At 40.6% G+C, this 21,351-nt stretch overlaps 1 protein-coding gene across 1 annotated transcript; it reads right to left on the bottom strand.

Moving 5' to 3' along the window:
- Positions 1 to 5,347: 5,347 nt before the first annotated feature.
- Positions 5,348 to 20,530, bottom strand: uba2 (ubiquitin like modifier activating enzyme 2). The gene is made up of 17 exons (XM_003229701.4): positions 20,306 to 20,530; positions 17,136 to 17,219; positions 16,193 to 16,263; positions 15,278 to 15,342; positions 15,056 to 15,156; positions 14,841 to 14,962; positions 14,177 to 14,244; positions 13,245 to 13,366; positions 11,979 to 12,078; positions 11,714 to 11,874; positions 10,778 to 10,871; positions 9,223 to 9,335; positions 8,988 to 9,143; positions 8,738 to 8,834; positions 7,823 to 7,928; positions 7,448 to 7,578; positions 5,348 to 6,233 (listed from the first exon to the last, which is right to left on the bottom strand). Exons 1-17 carry the CDS (start codon positions 20,513 to 20,515, stop codon positions 6,031 to 6,033), a joined length of 2,004 nt encoding a protein of 667 aa, XP_003229749.4. The 5' UTR covers positions 20,516 to 20,530; the 3' UTR covers positions 5,348 to 6,030.
- Between the last annotated feature and the right edge of the window lie 821 nt (positions 20,531 to 21,351).

Raw genomic sequence — 21,351 nt, forward strand, 5'->3', positions numbered from 1 at the left:
TTATAAATTATACTGTGTATATACTCACACATATATATATATATAATTAGCATAGCATGTATTGTTACCATGTATTGAACTACCTTTTCTGTCAAATTTGTTGTAAAACATGATGTTTTGGTGCTTAATTTGTAAAATCATAACCTAATTTAGTGTTTAATAGGCTTCTCCTTAATCTCTCCTTATTATCCAACATATTCGCTTATCCAACGTTCTGCCGGCCCGTTTACGTTGGATAAGTGAGACTCTACTGTATTATCAATATTATATGTAAATACAATATATTATATTATTATAAATTATATTGTGTATATACACACACACATATATAATTAGCACAGCATGTATTGTTACCATGTATTGAACTACCTTTTCTGTCAAATTTGTTGTAAAACATGATGTTTTGGTGCTTAATTTGTAAAATCATAACCTAATTTAGTGTTTAATAGGCTTCTCCTTAATCTCTCCTTATTATCCAACATATTCGCTTATCCAACGTTCTGCCGGCCCGTTTACATTGGATAAGTGAGATTTTACTGTATTATCAATATTATATGTAAATACAATATATTGTATTATTATAAATTATACTGTGTATATACTCACACACACACATATATATATAATTAGCATAGCATGTATTGTTACCATGTATTGAACTACCTTTTCTGTCAATTTGTTGTATAACATGTTTTGGTGCTTAATCTGTAAAATCATAACATAATTTGACGTTTAATAGTTTAAACTAGTTTTTTTAGCCTTATTATCCAACATTTTCACTTATCCAACATTCCGCCGGCCCGTTTATGTTGTATAAGTGAGACTCTACTGTGCTAATAAAATAATAACAACAACTTATACTGCATTAATATTTTAAAGATATGATTCTTACAATCCTATTTTCCTTCTCCTCCCTGGGTTTCCCAGCAGCGGCCCATAAAAGGCGGATTCCTCCCATTCTTCCCATATTTGCCTGCAAATACTCAGAAGATCCTACGGCTGGGATGGACGCTGGCCATAAATTCCTCCCACGAGAGAAAGAGAAGAAGGAGGAGGAGGAAGGCAGAGATCTTCCCAGGATGGAGGGATTTTGAGGCAGGGAAACCAATAGGGAATCCCAGAAAGATGGAAATAAATAACGACTGTATTTCAAAGCCTTGGTCCCAGGCTTAAAGCCACGGCCTGGCCGTGGCTTTAAGCCTGGGACCAAGGCTTTGAAATACAGCCGTTATTTATTTCCATCTTTCCATCATTCCATCGTTTCATTTTTAAGCATCATATGTTTTTTTTTTCTTGGCAAGGTGTGTCCAGAATAGATCGGCATGGCCTTTCCTTTAAGGCTGAGAGAATGTGACTTATCCAGTGGGTTTGTGTGTCCGAGTGGAGAAGAAAGAGAAAAGTGTGTCCAAGTGCAGAAGAAGAAATCCAAGAAGAAAAAGGGAAAAATAGAAGGAAACAAAGAAGTCTATCCGCCTCTTTCTCCTTTCCTTCCTTCCTTTATTTTCCTCCATCTTTTTTTCCTACCTCTTCTTTCATTTTCATACCTCTTTCTCCTTTTCTTCTCTTCCATTTCCAACCTTTCATTCTCCCCTTCTTCTCTTTGTTCCGTTTCCTACCGTTTTCTTTCTCCCTTTCTTCTCCTTTCCTGTTTCCCGCCTACTTGTCTTCCTTTTCTCCTTCCCTTTTTCTTACCATTTCTCCTTTCCTCCATGTCCTACCCTTCTTTCTTCTCTTCCTTCCTTCTCTTCCTTTCCTATTTCCTTTCTTCCGTTTCCTACCTACATACTTCTTTCCCTTGTCTCCCGTTTCCTACCTTCCTTCCTTATCCTTTCTTCTACTTCCTACCTTTCTTCCTTTTCTCCTGCCCTTTTACCTACCACCCTTTCTCCTTTCTTCCATTTCCTACCTACCTTTTTTCACTTCCTTCACTGTTTCCTTTCTTTCTTCATTTTTCTTCCTTCTGTTTCCTATCCATCTTTCTCCCTTGTTTTTTTTCTTCCTTCCCTCTTTTTCTTACCTACTTTTCTTTTCCCTTTTCCTCTTCCATTTCATACCTCCCTTCTCTTCCGTCCATTTCCTACCTTTTTCTTCTTTTCCTCCTTCTTTATCTTTTTCCTACCTATTTTTCTTTCTCCCTTTTTTGCCCTTCCTTTCATTTCCTACCTTTCTTTCTTTTGTTGCTCTTCCTTCCATTTCCTACCCAACCTTCCTTCTCTTCCATCCGTTTCTTACCTTTCTCTCTTCTTTTCTCTCTTCCTTATCTTTTTCCTACCTTTCTTCCTCCCTTTTTCTCTCTTCCTTCCATTTCCTACCTACCTACCTTCCTTGTTTCCTGTCTTCTATTCCCCTTCCTTCTTTTTCCTTTCTTTTCTGTCTTCCTTCCCTTTCCTTCCTACCTTCCTTCTCTTCCGTTTCCTACCTGTCTTCTTTTCCCCCTTATCTTTTTCCTACCTTTCTTCCTTTTCCCCTCTTCCTTCCATTTCCTATCTTCCTTCCTTCCATCTCTTCCATCCCTCTTTCCTACCTTTCTGTCTTCTTTTTCCCCTTCCTTATCTTTTTCCTTTTTACCTTTCTTTCTCCCTTTCTTTTCTTCCTGCCCTCTCTGTTTCCCAACTACTTTTCTTCTCTTCCTTTTCTCTCTTTTTCCTATTTACCTTCTTTCTTTTCTTTCCTCTTTTGGGAGAAAACAGAGGAAAGGAAATGAGGGTGAGGGAGCAAGAAGAGGGTGGCATCAGATACGATTCCTGCCTGGCATGGGGTTTGCGGAGAGGCCTTTGTTGCCCTGAACCTCTCGCCAGGAAGCGCTGCCTGGGTCTCCAATGCGGCGGCAAGCGTGTCGCGACTTGCACTCAGAACTGCTCTGGATGGAGCGAGAGAGGCAGCGTCAGGCCTTTGTCTGGACAGGCAGGAGGGATCCCAGCATCCAGGGCTCGGAGAAGGTGGGGAGAAAGGGACACCAGAGCCATGTTTCACATTGGGAAGGAGGTCCCGTTGCTGATCTGGAGTTTAAGAAATGGAGCCAGGGATTCAAATGGCAGGAAAGGAGAGCCTCCGGATGGTAAGAAATGGACAAATATGGGATGTAAGCTGTTTAAGAGTCCGGTGGGATCTTCTTCCTTGGAAGGTTTTGAAGCAGAAGCTGGATGGCCATCTGTCAGGTTTTGGATTGTGTATTCCTGTCTGGCAGAATAATGGGATTGGACTGAATGGCCCATCATCATCATTATCGATTCCTAAAGTTGGAAGGGGCCCCAAAGGCCATCTAGACAGATAGCTATTCAGCCTCTGCTTAATTATATATATATATATATATATGTGTGTGTGTGTGTGTGTGTGTGTCAGGAGCAACCAGAGTTGCTTCTGGAGAGAATGGGCTGTCTACAAGGACGTTGCCCAGGGGACGCCCGGATGTTTTGATGTTTTTACCATCCTTGTGGGAGGCTTCTCTCATGTCCTCACATGGAGCTGGAGCTGATAGAGGGAGCTCATCCACACTCTCCCCGGGTGGGATTCGAACCTGGCAGCTTTCAGGTCAGCAACCCAACCTTCAAGTCACTTAGTCCACTACACCATCTGGGGGCTCAATAATAATAATAATAATCATCATCATCATCATCTTTACTGCAGGTTTGTGATCCCACCTCCCAACAGCAAAGAACTGGTGGGATCACAAACCTGCAAAAGTCTTGGAAAATGAGCACGCAAAGATACTGTGGGACTTCCGAATCCAGACTGACAAAGTTCTGGAACACAACACACCAGACATCACAGTTGTGGAAAAGAAAAAGGTTTGGATCATGGATGTCGCCATCCCAGGTGACAGTCGCATTGACGAAAAACAACAGGAAAAACTCAGCCGCTCTCAGGACCTCAAGATTGAACTTCAAAGACTCTGGCAGAAACCAGTACAGGTGGTCCCGGTGGTGATGGGCACACTGGGTGCCGTGCCAAGAGATCTCAGCATTTGGAAACAATAGACATTGACAAAATCACGATCTGCCAACTGCAAAAGGCCACCCGACTGGGATCTGCATGCATCATCCGAAAATACATCACACAGTCCTAGGCACTTGGGAAGTGTTCGACTTGTGGTTTTGTGATACAAAATCCAGCATATCTATCTTATCTGCTGTGTCAGACTATGTCTTTGTGTCAATAATAATAATAATAATAATAATAATAGAATTCCAGAGTTGGAATGGACCCCCAAAGGCCATCTAGACAGATAGTCAACCAGCCTCTGCTTAATAATAATAAGAATGGTAATAATGGGTAGCTGTGAGTTTTCCGGGCTGTCTGGCCATGTTCCAGAAGCATTCTCTCTTGAGGTTTTGCCCACATCAATGGCCTGGACATTTTGAGTTGTAGGCACTGGGATGTCTAGTTCACCTGCAATCAATGAGCACTCTGAACTCCACCAACGATGGACCTGGAACTAACTTGGCACACAGAGCCCCCATGACCAGGAACAAATACTGGGAGAAATTCACTTTGACTTGGAGGAGTTGAAGTTCACCTACATCCAGAGAGCGAACACAAACTTAGGCCAAACTTGGTACGAAGACCCCTCATGACTCATTTTACATCCTGGTGCAGTTTGAGAAAGGATGGACTATGGATGATGGGATTTGCAGTACCTTCACTCACTTCCAGAGACCACTGCGACCCACACGAACGACGAACCTGGACCAAACTTGGCACAGACTCCCCATGGCCAACAGAACATACTGGAGAAGTTTGGGGGGACAATGACATTGATTTACGGGAGTTATAGTTCACCGGTATGCAGAGAAACTGTGACCCCTCCCCCCTTGACAATGGACTGAGACTAAACTTGCCACAGAGAAGCCCCACGACCAACTGAACATACTGCAGGGGTTAGTGGGAATGGACCTTGATTTTGGGAGTTGTAGTTCATCCACACCCAGAAAGCACTGAACCCAGCCGACGTCAGATCTGGATCAAACTTGGCACACAGACACAACATGGCCCATTGTGCATACAGGCTGAGTTTGGGTGTGGTGGACCTTGGCATATGGGAGTTGTAGTTCTCTAGAGAGCACTGAATCCACTCGACAAATAACCCATCTGACAAACACCCTTTTCAAATAACCTGGGCATAACCCAAGCTAGTATATAATATTTTTATAAGATATATAACTTATCTAATTGGACCTTACCTGTCTTTGTATGTTTTAAGCTATATGATGCTTTACTCGTATCTCTGGAATTTTGTGGGACACAAATACAGTGATGGACTGAAGCTGTACAAAGAAATGAATTGGAGAATTAATATTAAATACTCTGGAGAAACATCAATCAAGACTGTGCAAGAAAAAAAAACCAGTGACAAAAATGTTTTGTTTTTATTTAAAAAAACACTCCTCCCTTTCAAGTCCACTGAAGGACGTTTCCAAAACCCAAAATAATTATGCTGAAAGGACGTTTCAAAACAAAACAAAAAATAACCGTACAGTATGAAAGAGGAAGAAACTAACTTTGCTCTCTGCCGATCTTCCCATCAGATGCGGCAAAGGTGTGTTTTTTTTATTATTATTTTGGTCCATTGGACGAATGGCAGAGAAGGAAAGCACGTTCGGTTTTACAAAAAACATCCCGTATAAATAACCTGGAACTGTAACAGCACATCAAAAAATAAACCCCGCTTCAGACACAAGAAATGGACAACGGTTTTGACGGTCATGGACATTGCGCCGGATTAGGATAATGGGAATTTCTCGGTCGCTCGAAACCAGAGCTCTGACTTTGGCGAGTGAGAAAAAAACTTCTTTTCCCATGGCCAATCCTTCTTGGAAATGTTATATATACAAAAGACATGCTCGCTTGGATTTCTTTCCGCTTTAAATGTTTAAAAACTAGAGGGTCTACTATATGGAGTACAGCGTTATCGGCCAAGTTCTACATTCTACTGACAACGGCAGAGGTCTGCAAGATCAAGACCAAAAAAGGCCTCGGCGGAGTCAAAGCACGGGCCTTTGGAACTCCCCAACAATGCCTTCCCCATGGCTTTCAATCGAGGGCAATGACTTCCTCTCCTTCGTCGTTGTTGTCATTGGAGGGCCGTGCTCTCTTGCTGCCCGGGCGCTCCGCTGCCGCCTCCTCCAGCTTCCTCTTGCGGCCTTTGCCTTCCGCCTCGTCACCCGAAGGGCCTTCCTCCATCTCTACTATCAGCACGTCGTCGTCCTCGTCCTCGTCGTTGTCTGCGTCCCGAGCTGGAAGACAAAAGGGGGCAAGTCCAGACTGGCATGTTATAATTATAATTGCGTTTTATATTTTACACGTAATATTACTAATAATATTGCAGTATAGTGGTAAAGTACTGTATAGTAAATATAATGCTTATATTGTGCTATGCTAATAATATAATACACGGTATGTACATATGACTTGTAAGCCGCCCTGAGTCTCCTTCGAGGTGAGAAGGGCGGGATATAAATGCTGCAAATCAAATAAATAAATGTATGTTTCCATAGCCATGGTGGTGCAATGGGTTAATAATAATAATAATAACTTTATTCTTGTACCCCACCTCCATCTCCCCGATGGGATTCGGGGCAGCTTACATAAGAAAAACAATCCATACATTTAAAACACAATATAATAAGTAGTAAGTAAAAGTTTATTTGCATACCGCCCTCTCTCCCAAGAAGGAATCAGGGCGGTTTCCAATTTAAAATCAGCATAAAAAATTGTACAATAAAACACTGAAACACTATAAAACGCTATAAGAATACAAAACAAACAAACAAACAAAAACATAACAATTTACTAAAACCATCACAGTAACAGTTATAAAATAACATAACATGACAATTATTAAAACCAAGACATCAATTGCTATGTACAGATGGTGATTAGTGCAAATTCTGAGTAAAGTCCATGAGTAAAATAGAAGAGTTAAACCCTTGTGCCAGCTGAACAACAACACTACTATTACTGTACAACAACAACAATAATACAATAACCATAGAATCATCCAGTCCAACCCCCTTTTGCCAGCCCCATCAAAGCACCGCTGACAGATGGCTCTCCAGCCCCTGCTTAATCATCATCATCATCATCATAGTAACAACAACACAATACAACAACAATATAGAATCATCCAGTCCAACGCAGGAAAAGCACCATGAAAGCACCACAACAGATGGCCATCCAGCCTCTGGTTAATTATTATTATTATCATCACCATCATCATTGTAATAATAATACAATCATAGAATCATCCACTCCATCCCCCTTCTGCCTTCATGCAGGAAAAGCACAATCCAAGCACCCCCGACAGATGGCCCTCCAGCCCGTTTAACAACAACAATAATAAAGCTCTGTTTGAACACTTTAGTAGTGGATGCAGTCGCAAAGGCCTCCCATCCTTGCTAAAGGCCACAGGCAGCCACAAAACACGAAACACTCCTTGGCCTCTTGTTACCTGTGGATGTGGAGGGCTTGGCCCCGTCCTCGCTCCCGTTGGTGATGCTCTTGGCGGGTTTCTCTGAGGGTTTGGGGCCCAGCACATCGTCGCCCACCACTTCGAACTCCACGTCCTTCGCAAGCTCTTCGCTGGTTTGAAGGAAGGGAAAAGCAACAAGGAAATGTTCAAAAGGGACAGGGAACCAGAGGGAGCACACTATTATTATGATTGCATAATAATCATTAGGAAATGACATTTATGACCCCGGAACAAAAATTGTGTTATATAGTGCTAGGAATGGATTAGAGATTGTGTGAGCCTGAGAGCGACAGAATGTGTGTAATATGATTGAACGGTGACAGGAGAATACGCCAGGCATTCCTTCCTCCTCACCAGTGAAGGACGTTGATCAGGAGCGTGTAGTCCTGCAGGAAGTCGTCCGCCTGAAGCCGAGTGCCGTTACGGATCCCAAACTCGGACAGCGTCTTGGGGTTGTTTGCTGAGGGCAGAGAAAAGGGGAAGAAACAGGAAGAATGTGGTGCTTTGAGAGAGAAAGGCAGTCACGGCTTCTCCCACCTGTCTTGGCCTGAGAAAGCGACATGTCTTGATTGCCCTGTATCTCTCAAGAAGTATACAGGCAGCCCTCAAGATACCATCAAGAGACGTTCTGTAGTTTTATTCTTAAGCTGAATTTGATGTTAGGTTTTAATGTTATTTTTATATGCGGGATTTCTCTGGGATTTTATGTCAGTATTTGTTTGTTTATGGAAGCACTGAATGTTTGCCATTGTATGTTGGAATCCACCCAGTTCCCTTGGGGAGATAGGGCGGAAAACAAATAAAGTTTTATTTATTTATTTATTATTACTGACACAAAGACAGAGCATGACACAGCAAACTAGATCTATAATGCTGGATTTCGTATCACAAAATCATAAGTCAAACACTTAGAGCTGTTCAACAGTGGAACTCTCTCCCCCAGGCCGTGGTGGAGGCTCCTTCTTTGGAGGCTTTTAAGCAGAGGCTGGATGGCCATCTGTCGGGGGTGCTTTGAATGCGATTTCCTGCTTCTTAGCAGGGGGTTGGACTGGATGGCCCATGAGGTCTCTTCCAACTCTACTATTCTATGATTCCCAGGCGTTTAGGACTGTGTGATATTATTATTATTAATATTATTATTATTAATCAGAGGCTGGATGGCTGCTTTTATTCCTGCCTGGTAGAAGGAAGCTGGACTGGATGGTCTTTGAGAGCCCCTTCCAACTCATTCTACATTGCCTTGAGTCTTGATCCAGAACGGTTTCATACCTTCTGTTTCTCCTTCTTCGGATGAGATGAGAATAGTTCCTTTCCCATCCTCTATTTGGACGTCAGGTGCCACCATGTTGAATTTCTCCTTCACAATCTGAAAGAAGAGAAACAAAAACAGCCATGAATGCTTTAGGCTGTGGTGCAGGAGAGCTCAATGCGCAAAAGCATCTTCTGAATCAGGCGAGGCTCTGGCATACCACCAACAATGCCTCTTGCCTGGAGGAAAGGAAGGAAGGCAAGTGCTCACCTTGTCCTGCAGCGTCAAAACAGTGACCTTGTGGACATTCAGCTTGACGGTCACCTCCGGTTTGCTTGCGCAGACGTAGCAGTTGGGGTTCGGGGGGTCCAGGGCGCACGGGACCAGCAGCTTCTTCCTGGGGTTGGGCTGCTTGTTGAGGAAGATCTGAGGAAGGAGAGAAACACATGAGGGACGGAGCAACGACCAGGACACCGGAAGAGGAGAAGTGGGATGGCGTGCTTACTGCTCTGCATTGGTCTATCTTCCCCGAGAGGATCTTCAAGCCTTCCAGGACAATCAGGCCGGCAATGATGGCGTTGGTGGTGGCGATGGCCGGGATGATGTTGCCGGCCATGGCTGCAAGAGAAGGAGACGGACAGTTGCACAGTTACTAACATCCAACTTACAAACAACTCACAGTTAAGATCGGGGCTGAGACAACAGGAAGTGAGAGGAATCTTATATATTATCAGTACAGTAGTCTCACTTATCCAACATAAATGGGCCAGCAGAATGTTGGATAAGCGAAAATGTTGGATAATAAGGAGAGATTAAGGAAATGCCTATTAAACGTGAAATTATGTTATGATTTTACAAATTAAGCACCATGTTTTACAACTAATCAACAGAAAAAGGAGTTCAGTATACAGTAACATTATGTAGTAATTATTGTATTTACGAATTTAGCACCAAAACATCGCAATGTATTGAAAACACAAAAACATTGACTACTAACAAATTGACTACAAATAAAGATAGAATTGCATAAAATGAATTTAGACTAACAACACTGTCAAAAATTAAATCCGTAAAACATTCTGTCCTTGCTGCCTAGAGAAAGAGTTGTGGATTCGGGTGGGAGGAAGATTGCATTGGATAATCCAGAACATTGGATAAGTGAGACTCAACTGTACTAGGATTATATTATTATATTGTATTATATTTTGTATTACTAATATTATTAGTAGATTCCACTTGAACATCAGGAAGAACTTCCTCACTGTGAGAAGGGCTGTTCGGCAGTGGAACTCTCTCCCCGGGGCCGTGGTGGAGGCTCCTTCTTTGGAGGCTTTTAAGCAGAGGCTGGATGGCCATCTGTCGGGGGTGCTTTGAATGCGATTTCCTGCTTCTTAGCAGGGGGTTGGACTGGATGGCCCATGTGGTCTCTTCCAACTCTACTATTCTATGATTCTATTATTTTGTATGAAGTTTATCCTCGGAACTTCATATTTAGAATGCTGCCACTTCAGATTACAGAAGAGCTGAATAGATGGCAACAAATGATAAATAAAAACTGTAATGTCAGTAAAACAATGCTATTATACTAATGTTATGCTATACTAATAATAATATAATATATTGTATATACATATAATATTGATAGTATTATAATGTAATACAATATAATAATACACTATTATAATTGTATATTATATATTACATGTAATATTACTAATAGTACTGCAGCAAAGTACAATATAGTAATATACAATGCTTATATTGTGCTATACCAATAATATAATATATTGTATGTGCCTATAACTTGTAAGCCGCCCTGAGTCCCCTTCGGGGTGAGAAGGGTGGGATATAAATGCCGCAAATAAATAAATAAATAAATGAAACAGATTAAGCGAACAGTTATGGCACAGAGTGCAAAAAGAAGAATTATTATCATGGGGAAAGGGGGTCTCCAATGAAGATTTCTCTCCCACAACAAGGCCAATTTTCCAAAATCCAATTCTCACAGAGACAGAAAGGGAGGTGAAATCTCCTGAACAGCGGCACTCCTTCGTCCTTACATTTGATGTCGAAGCGGCTCTTCATGTTCATACTAAAGATGTGCATCCTGAGGTTGGCAGCCGACGTGACAAAGTCCATGGCAGAGGTGTCATCCTGGGAAGAAGTTTAAATAGACCCTTTTAAAAATCAAATCAAAACAATTCTGCAGCATCAAATACTTGTTTGTGAGAGATATCTTCCCCTTGAAAGGCACGGAAATCCACTCCTGGAAGAGTTATTATTGGGGGGGGGGGGGGGAGAGGTCTCCACTAAAACTTTATTCCCAATCCTTGTTTCCACAACAAGCCACATTTTCCAAAATCTAATTTTCACAGGGACAAAAAGCGAGGTGAAATCTTCCGAAGAGGGGCACAGGCAGCAAAGAAACACCACAGGAGTGTTCGCACTTCCATAGGCTATTCAGAGCTAAAATATATATAAAATATATTGGGATTACACTTTCTGTTCTGATTTACAATCAAATTCAACTTAAGAACAAATCTACAGAACCTCTCTTGCTTATAACTTGGGGACTGCCTGTATACCTGGAAAACTTCCGAGGATGCCTGCCATATATGTGGGCAAAACATCAGGAGAGAATGCTTCTGAACATGGCCATACAGCCCGAAAACCTCACAGCAACCCAGTGATTCCGGCCATGAAAGCCTTTGACAACACGTTCAGACCTATGCTTTTTGACCAAATTAATGAACCCTTATTGCATTCTTTAAAAAAACCAAAAATAAATATAAGATGTATTTCAACGTTTGGAAATCCTGTGAGTATCAGTAAATGAATGGCAACCTGGTTCAAGAGCTTCACCCCTTTTTATAAGGTCCGAGCCCAGCCAAAGTGGATCAAGACAAGGAAGATATTTCAGACACAGCCCACCTTGATTCCTTAATACGCCAAGTAGAACTGTATCTCTGGACATAATGCGCCCAACGCGCACTCACCTTGTCCCAAACGAGTTCGGCTCCGTCGCCTTTCCCCGCCAGCTGAGCCTTCAGGGTCTCGATGCTTTTGGAGAAGAGCCGCGCATTGCTCTTGACGTCCAGCACTTGCTGGTCTTTCAGGCCCGAGGGAGACTCGTTCTGCGCCTCCGACGCACTGTTCTCTTCAAAGGAAGGGAAGACGGAGAAACATGTTCTTTGAAACTGTCTACACAACAGATTATTTAAACGGGGCACCGAAAACCAGGAACAAACCCCACAGGCTCACCTTGGTTTTGTATCTCGTTCCAGTCCAAAGGCACCGGCGGTTTCCTTTTCCTCCAGAGCTTATCCATTGTAAGAAGGTATCGGATGTCGTCTTTGAAAAGCTGGGGAACCAGAGGCAGGAAGAAACAACAATGCAGTTTGCAATTATTATTATTTTCAAATTTATATTCCACGTTTTCTCTCCAAAAGGAGACTTAAAAGTAGCTAACATTAAAAAAGCATTACAGTAAAATTTAAAATATACAAACATACAATTTATTTATTTATTTATTTCTATAATTTCTACCTCGTCCTTCTCACCTGAGGGAACCTAGGGCGGCTTACAGACTGGCAATTTATTCCGATACACCATAATACAATAAAATAAACATTAAAACAGTTAAAACAGTTATAATATACAATATACAAAATTTAAAATAGTGCAACGTGCTTATGCCATTCATCCACCAGACCTTGTACAAAGTCCCAGTGTTGCACTGGCCCAAGTGTCTGTCTACATACTGTATATACTTGAGTATAAGCAGTTTTTTTGGGCTGAAAAAGCTCTCCTCGGCTTATACCCGAATGAGGGTACTGGCTGTCTTATATTTGGGTAACCTTTATATGCTTTGCTCAGTTTTATTCTGAGCAGAGCATCACCTAGGAAAACTTATTGTTCCCTACCACTAGAAAACAATGAATATAATTGATTATAGTCCTTGATTACTGAACTTAACAGCAAGAACCCAACCAACAGATGAAGACTCAATGAGAAGTCAAAACAGGTTGTGGATTGTGAACTACTAGTCCTTTTTCATACGACAACTAATAAGAACATTCATTGTGTGTGAATACAACAGTTTTATGTGAAGAGGAGTATATTCTTCTATTAAAAGAGAAAAATAGTGAAAGTTTCCTCAACAAGAAAGAACATTATTTCTATATGAACATTACAGCCTCTTTTGCAGAGGAGCACATTCATCATTATAAACAGAAATAAGTGTATCCATTATTTTGTGAATGTCACAATTTTATGTTTCACTGTATTATGTATTAACAATTTCTTGCATATACCTTTGTCTACAAAAATATATTTAAATAAGTATATGCCTACTATTGGAAGAGAGGATAATTGGCTTTCTGATCCAAGGGAATCCATTGTCTTTCATGCCTTTCTAAAGAACACGCCATGTCTTCCCTGAACGGCAAATATGCCGAGGAAGGAGGTTGCCTTTTTATTTCCTTTCTTTCTTACCGGCACAGACGCCTTGAAGCTGACGGCCCATACCTTAGTGAAGAGCTTGACGGCGTCGTATCCTGTCGATTTAGCCCATTCCTTGGTGGAAACGCGTTTAATATCGCCGTCTTCGCTGGTCGCTCTGGCTCTGGCCTCAGCTTCTGCAGGCTCCCCTGGCAAGGAGAAGAAGTGGAAGAAAGAGAAGAGGGACAAGGAGAAGAAAAAGAGAGAAAGAAGTGTTAGGATTTTGTGTTAGGGAAAACTACCCAAAAATACAACAAGAGCATCCAAAATACAAAAACAGGGTTACTTATAGTTGAACATTCAGCTCACAGCAAGCAGAGCGTGAAGTGTCATGTGGCTGTAAAGAATTTAGAGCTTAGGAGGCAAAGATCCAGAGTTCAATCTTTATCATCGCAAAAGGTTTATTTACAAAAAGAACAATGACATTTCTCTTTATAGTAAAGAACCAGTTCGTAGCTACTCTATAACTAACGCCATCTCTTCTAGGGTTCAAAAGAAAAGGGAAAAAAATCTCCAAGCACACATCTCTCCTAACACACAAGCAGAGAGGGGTCTCAATACAATACACACAGCACACACCAAGATGTAAAAGTAGAAGTCAAAGATAAAAGGCATGCACTTGCAAAGGATCCATTCTACATAACCAAACAGAATGAAAGCAGAAACAGAGAGAAGAAATACAGTAGAGTCTCACTTATCCAACATAAACAGGCCGGCAGAACATTGGATAAGCAAAAATGAAAGGCCCCTTAAATAATCAAGATTAAGATTCAGACGAATGTGGACAAAGTTTCTTTCCTACAAAAGGTTTTAGGACAGGCATGGGTAAACTTCGGCCCTCCAGGTGTTTTGGACTTTGACTCCCACAATTCCGAACTGTTAGAACTTCAACAAAAACACCTGGAGGAAGGGTCAAAGTTGTTCTGTTTTAGGAAGAGAAAGAGCCATTTTACACTTACAGGCCGCTTCGGGGTCCGCTCTGTCGGGAGACACTTCCTGGTCCGCATCTTCTTCTCCAAACAGTTGGCTGCAAATCCAAACACAGAAAGTTCAACAAAGGCTAGAATCTCTTCTCAGCAAACACGAAAACAAAAGGGCGTAAACCAAATGCCTTTGGCCAAATCTGGTTACCAGTATTTTAAAAAACTCTAAAATCAGGACAGTAAATAAAGAGCAACACTCAGAAAACAGGAGAATTTCAGACAGGAAACAACCAGGGCCAGCTAACACCTCCCAACAAAGGATTCCCTCAGGCACGAAGCAGCCAGACCTTGAAGCTACAAGGACATTAAATGCTAATCGAGTTGGCCAACTGCAACATTCACACTTGCCTCCAATAGACAAGAGTTCTTTCTCTCACTCTGGACACTCCAGATATATAAACCCCACTTGCCTACTTTACAACAGACATCACAACCTCTGATGCCTGCCATAGATGTGGGCAAAACGTCAGGAGAGAATGCTTCTGGAACATGGCCAGACAGCCCAGAAAACTCTCAACAACCCACTTATTATTATTACATCATCATCATCATCATCATCATCTCTAGAGTTGTGCCCCCCACTCTCTTTGAAATGCCTACAATAGAAAACCTGCATTTCTATTTTTAAAGAGCGACTTACTTGAACAAATATTTTGCCCAGACGATGCAGTGAATAGGCTCAGATGGAGTGTTGCGAATGGTGCAGCCTGGGAAGGTCTTTTGGGTTGGCTTGGGGTGGCACTCGTAGCACTCGGTCACTCCCTATGAGGAGGAGACAAACATTACAATGGTTTTCCCTCTGCAAATGACATTTGATTAATCAAACGGTGAGAGCCTATGAAAGCCAAAGGATACCTTTTTGATCACAGTAACTTGTCCCAAGTAGCCCGCAGTGCCACTTTCTATAAGGGGAACGTCCGCCGCCAGGCACATCCTATTCACATGATTTCGGGCAGCTGTATTTTAATAGCAGACAGACAGTTATTCACCATCTAAAAAGCATGAAATTCAAGCAACTTTATTATTATTATTATTGAGAATATGAATTTCACTTGTTTTGCAAAGAAAAAGCCTCACCTCGGTTGTCCAAGGCATTCATGACGAGGGTAAACTGACGAAAAAATTCCACGTTATAGTCCTGGCTGCAATGAAAAACAAACAGAGCTCCATTTCAGGGGGTTCAACAAATACCTATTGACATGACAAAAGTACATAACTATGGAGGCAAGAAGGGGATGACCTATGCCAAACAATGTTGTTTTGCAGTTGCGTTTGTTATAGCGTCGTCAAGAATAAGTTCATTTTCTAAAAAGGCACTCCATACTTTGAGACAACAAGTGAAAACAATTCTGGGGAAGATAAAATAAGCGGATGTATTTCTGGATGATGGACTAGGAACTTCTGCTGCCATTTCTCCAAAATAAAATAGTTTATCTCATTTGTTTCCACGCAACAATGGCCTGTGACATTTCTGACAGAAGATCCAGTAGGATCTTTGTTTTGGATCTGAATTCACAGAGATGACCTCAGAAACAAAAACAATTTGGTGCATGCTGTGATTTCATATCGCAAACAATGCGCCTTTAACATTATGTAACAAAATTTGGGGGAAAATGGTTCCTGGTTTGAAAGTGTCATTTCCTGTTTAATTTTGTGGTCCTTATTTTGAAAGTAGTTGTTCTACTCCAGAAACTTAGTTTTTGTGCCACAAACTGGGCTGAATTGGTTGAGATATTCATTGAAAATCTATGGCAAAATGTGTTGCTGGATGTCCTTCCAGCAAAGACAAAGTTTTGGCAGTTTAACAAACTTCTTCCATTGTTTTTATATTCGAACCAATTAGGAAATGGCATTGATAACCCAGGAATAAAAATTGTGTAACGTCATGTAATTTAACCAGTAAATAATTGGAACCTGTCTAGAAAGAGTGGAGACTCTGGATGTCTCACTTAGGCCTAATATTTCAAATATATGGGAATAAGAAAGACATACTTCATGATGCTGTCGTGATAAGCTGTGATCTTTGCTTTCGGATGAAACTGCAGCACACTTTCCTTGGCAACCTGAAAAGAGACCCAATAGGGATCCACAATATTAGAATCAATCCATTTGAGAACAAGCCAGTTGTACAAATTATTAACATATGCAGTTTACTGATTTCCTTATTGTTAAATATACGGCAGCTTATAAAATAAATACAATAAGACAAGCAACAGAATAAAGAATCCAGTGTTCAGTAAAATTAAATACAATTAAAAAATTTAAATCATATACTATGTAAGAAACAGCCTTACAGATTTTTAAAGGAACATACAACACTTATTAGTTAATGCTCAGAGCATTTATACAAATTTTAGATCTATGAATAACAGTATAGAACAAAATTTGATTTTTTTCTGTTCCTGGTTTGAAAGTGTTATTTCCTGTTTAATTGTGTGGCTCTTATTTTGAAAGTAGTTGTTCTGTTCCAGAAATATTGTTTTTGTGGCTACTACAAACTTATGCTGAATTGATTGAGACTCTATGATGAGATATTCATTGAAAAACTAAAGCAAAATGTACTATAGCAGGATGATGTTCCTCTCGAAAAGACAAAGTTTTGGCAGTTTAATAAACCTTTCCCATATTTTTTATAAGAGAACCAATTAGGAAATGGTATTTATAACCCAGGAACAAAAGTCATGTTACATAGCATTAAAGAGGCTTATGCATAAGTTGGTATGTAAAGGAATGATGTTGGGTTCAAATAAATACTTAAAATATTTTTTCTATGTTACGATATTTCTGATTCCAAGACGCCATCAACTGCAAGATGCAGATTAATGCCAGTATCACAATTCTAAGATGCAACCAATTTTTAGATATATTAATATGAGAAAAAAGTGAAGAAATACAGAATATGAAACTGAGAAATAAGCTTTGGAAGGGCTTCTACCTGAGCTTTTGACCTTCCAACGTGCTTCTTTTGAAACAAGAATTGCCTGTTGAGGTTGCTGACATCAATGGTGTCCAGGTCAATCTGGAAAGACATCAATTGTCTATCTTAAGTTTGCTAATATAGTTTGAATCCCCAATGGTTAATAATAATAATAATAATAATAATAATAATAATAATAATGCTTTATTTATAACCCGCTTCTATCTCCCTGAGGTGACTCAGAGCGGTTCACATGGGGACCAAGCCCAATCAACAGATAAAACAATATGACAGCATATGTAATTAAAATAACAGTAAAATAACATTCAGAAAATAAATAGCGAGCATCATAAACGGTGGGGCTAATAAATTACAGGGAAGGCAGGCATGTGCAAAAACACAAGGTTAACCATCGTTAATACTAATATAAAGGTAGTTTGAATCCGCAGTGGTTTATGAAGTCTGTTAAGATGCTATGGAATGTTTCAATATCTGCAAAACAAATCTCTGCATGTTTTGAGATATTTTACAAAAATAGTTTGTTACACTGTTTGTCGCTTTGTGAAATGCCAAACATTGCATGCCACTCTGGGCCCTGGAAAAAAGGCTACAAATAATAAATAAGAGCAAACACGTCAATGAACAATGTAGCACCAATTGTTTTGGACCAAGTAGAAGCAAAAAACAAAATTTAAAGCAACCTTAGCTGATATAAATACATAGTAACTGCCCCCCAAAAGCAAGAGTAAACCCAGTGCAAACTCACAGGATATCCTATGCAAGGCATTTTGGTTTGGACGTTTCCATGAATGCAAACAGAATGCAATGGATACAAACAGAAATTCTATGATAGCCTAGGACAGTTAATTCTGAGTCCAATGTAATGTGTTGTTGAAAGCTTTCAACAGAGGGTTGCTGTGTGTGTTTTTGGGCTGTCTGGCCATCTTCCAGTAACATTCTCTCCTGACGTTTTGCCTGCTAATGGCATCTTCAGAGGTCTCTTGGAAACAAAGCAAGTGGAGTGTATATATACCCATGGAATGATGTTCAGGGTAGGAGAAAGAACCCTTGTCGGTTGGAAGTAAGTGTGAATGCTGCAATTAGCAAGCTTGAATAGCACTGATTAGCCATGAAGCTGCAAAGTCAATCAGTGAGGGTATCTTATACAGGTAGCCTGACCGCTACTGCCTGGAAACATCCTCTGTTTGGAAGGTGTTAACTGGCACTAGCTTTCTGTCTGGAGTTCTCCTGAGTGTTCTTTATTTACTGTCTTGATTTTGGTTTTATGGAAAGTATGAAAATGAACAACATCTGGTTGCCAGTATTAAACAAACATCAGAATCAAGACAGTAAATAAGGAACACCGCTCAGAAACAGGGGAATTCCAGACAGCAAACAATCAAGTGCCAGTTAACGCCTCCCAAGCTGAGGGTGCCTCCAGGTAACAGAGACCAGGCTACCTCTATTCAGATACCTTCGCTGATTGATTTTGAAGCTTTATGGCCACTCAATGCTAATCAAGCTTGCTAATTGTAACATTCACACTTGCTTGAAACAGACAAAGGTTTTTTCTCCAACTTGGACATTTTGTAGATATCCACTTGCTTCACTGTCAGCAGAACCGCTGAAGATGACAATAGCCACAGATGCAGGCAAAACGTTAGGAGAGAATGCTACTGGAACATAGCCATACAACCTGAAAAACTCACAGCAACCCTCCAATGTAATTTTGGGAAGTAATTGCAACAATATCTTCTGCTCCGAACAAGACTCATGGTTTACTAGCCTTTCTCATGCAGTAAACAGCAGCCAACCTAACTGGTTTTATTTGCAAAATAAAACCAAACCAGGCATGTTCCTGCATAGCAATCCGATCTAATTGGGAATGATAAGCAGTGTTCTGCTAGTGTGTTCCAACCAGAACAGCAAGAACTATATGTATGTATGTATACAGGTTGCTCATGTGGAAACCAAAACGTTTTCAGACTCTACTGTATTTATAATTATTTTATGTCCCGGCATGGAGTGTGTGCTGTATAATGTTGTGCTCTGCCTTGAGTCCCCTTTGGGGTGAGAAGGGTGGAATATAAATGTTTTAAATAAATAAATATTATTTTTAGAGCCCACTTTTTGCTTGATAGTCAGGCGGTGCTTCTTGTAGGCCAGAGCATGCTCCAGGGTAACTCACAAGTAAATATGTTGCAGATACAGTAGAGTCTCACTTATCCATGCTAAACGGGCCAGCAGATCGTTGGATAAGCGAATATGTTGGATAATAAGGCGGGATTAAGGAAAAGCCTATTAAACATCAAATTACGATATGATTTTACAAATTAAGCACCAAAACATCATGTTATACAACAAACTGGATAGAAAAAGTAATTCAATACGCAGTAATGTTATCTTGTAATTACTGTATTTATGAATTTAGCACCAAAATATCACGATATATTGAAAACATTTTTTACCTATGTCAACTTTTTACCTATGTCAACGTGATAAAGAGACAGTGTCTATTCCCATCCCAATTTGCACTTCCAAGAATTTGCAGCACTTTATCAGTCACCTCGTGTTTACAATATTTGTATGGTGCACCTTACCCAGTCTACTTTTACAACCTCTCCGTTTTAATCCATGTTTTTATTAGTTCTTGTCATTTGTTTTTATTGGCTAATGTTTAAATTTTTATAATTGTGCATGTTTCTTGTCTATTGTTGTGTTTTATATTGGTATTGTTTTTATTCGGGCTTGGCCCCATGTAAGCCGCCCTGAGTCCCCTTTGGGGAGATAGAGGCGGGGTATAAAATAAATTTATTATTATTATTATTATTATTATTATTATTAAAACATTGCCTACAAAAATGCATTGGATAATCCAGAAGCTTGGATAAGCAAGTCTTGGATAAGTGAGACTCGACTGTAATATAATAGTTCATAACAGAATAATGCTATTAAATATAACAGCAAGAACTGTATAATAATAATGGTGGTGATAATACATATTATAATAATTTTGCAATAATAATCATGATAATAACAAGGCCTCCCATGCTGTGCTGGAGGAGGCTGCTCGCAGGCTCCGCCCACCGAGCGCCACGTGACACGCCCCGCCCCCGCGACGATGACGTCACTGCCCCTGAGCGATAAAATCGAGCGAAGGCTGTGTTTGAGAAGTAGGCCCGTCTCACCACGTCAATGTCGACGAAGCCGGAGAGGACGAGGTCCTTGAGCAGCTCGCAGCCGATGCCCCCGGCGCCCACCACCAGCACCCGCGCGCCCGCCGCCATCACGCAGCCCCGGCCTTCCTGCCTTTCTTCCGGCGGGAAAAAAGAAAGAGGTGGAATCGCCTCACGGAGCCGCTCCGCCGCCTTGCGCATGCGCGGCCTCTTCTGGCGCATGCGCGGCGGCCTCCTCGCCGCCTCCAAGGCGGGGACAGCGCGCGCATGCGCCTGCGCGCACACACACACGCTCCCCGGGGCATGCTCTCTGGCGTCCTCTAGCGGGTTGGAAGCGGTACTGGCGCTATTGGCTTGCTGTGAATTTTTCAGTCTGTCTGGCTAGGTTTTAGAAGCATTCTTTGCAGAGGACCTGATCGTCATCAAGTAAGTGTATATTATAATATTATATTTATTAATATATTTATTTACAGTATATATATAATATTATATATATATGTATGTATATTTATATTATAATATATTATATATTTATATATGCAGTATATTATATATATTATATGTGATATAATATAATATATAAATATTTATATTATAATATTATATTATATATAATATAAAATATAATAACTATAATGTACAGTAGAGTCTCACTTATCCAGCATAAACGGGCCGGGAGAAATTTGGATAAGCAAAAATCTTGGATAATAAGGAGGGATTAAGAAAAAAGCCTATTAAACATAAAATTACATTATGATTTTACAAATTAAGCACCAAAACATGTTTTTCAACAAACTGACAGAAAAAGCAGTTCAATACACAGTAATGTTATGTAGTAATTACTGTATTTACGAATTTAGCACCAAAATATCACAATGTTTTGAAAACACTGGCTACAAAAATGCATTGGATAATCCAGAATGTTGGATAAGCGAGTGTTGGATAAGTGAGACTCTACTGTAGTTGGAAGAGCCCCCCAGAGGCCATCCAGTCCAACTCCCTTCTGCCAGGAAAGAAAAGCACAATCCGATCCCTCCCAACAGATGGCCATCCAACCA

This window comes from Anolis carolinensis, unplaced genomic scaffold (assembly GCF_035594765.1).
Source record: "Anolis carolinensis isolate JA03-04 unplaced genomic scaffold, rAnoCar3.1.pri scaffold_9, whole genome shotgun sequence".
Lineage (NCBI taxonomy): Eukaryota > Metazoa > Chordata > Lepidosauria > Squamata > Dactyloidae > Anolis > Anolis carolinensis.

Excerpts from the sequence above, each read along its gene's own strand:
- uba2 (XM_003229701.4), bottom strand. The coding sequence starts at position 20,515 with ATGCGCCAGAAGAGGCCGCGCATGCGCAAGGCGGCGGAGCGGCTCCGT. Across the intron at positions 15,157-15,277 it reads GAATGCCTTGGACAACCGAG|CTGCCCGAAATCATGTGAAT; the intron begins GTGAGGCTTTTT and ends ATTAAAATACAG. Across the intron at positions 9,336-10,777 it reads GAGCCGCTTCGACATCAAAT|CCATGGCCGGCAACATCATC; the intron begins GTAAGGACGAAG and ends CTTCTCTTGCAG.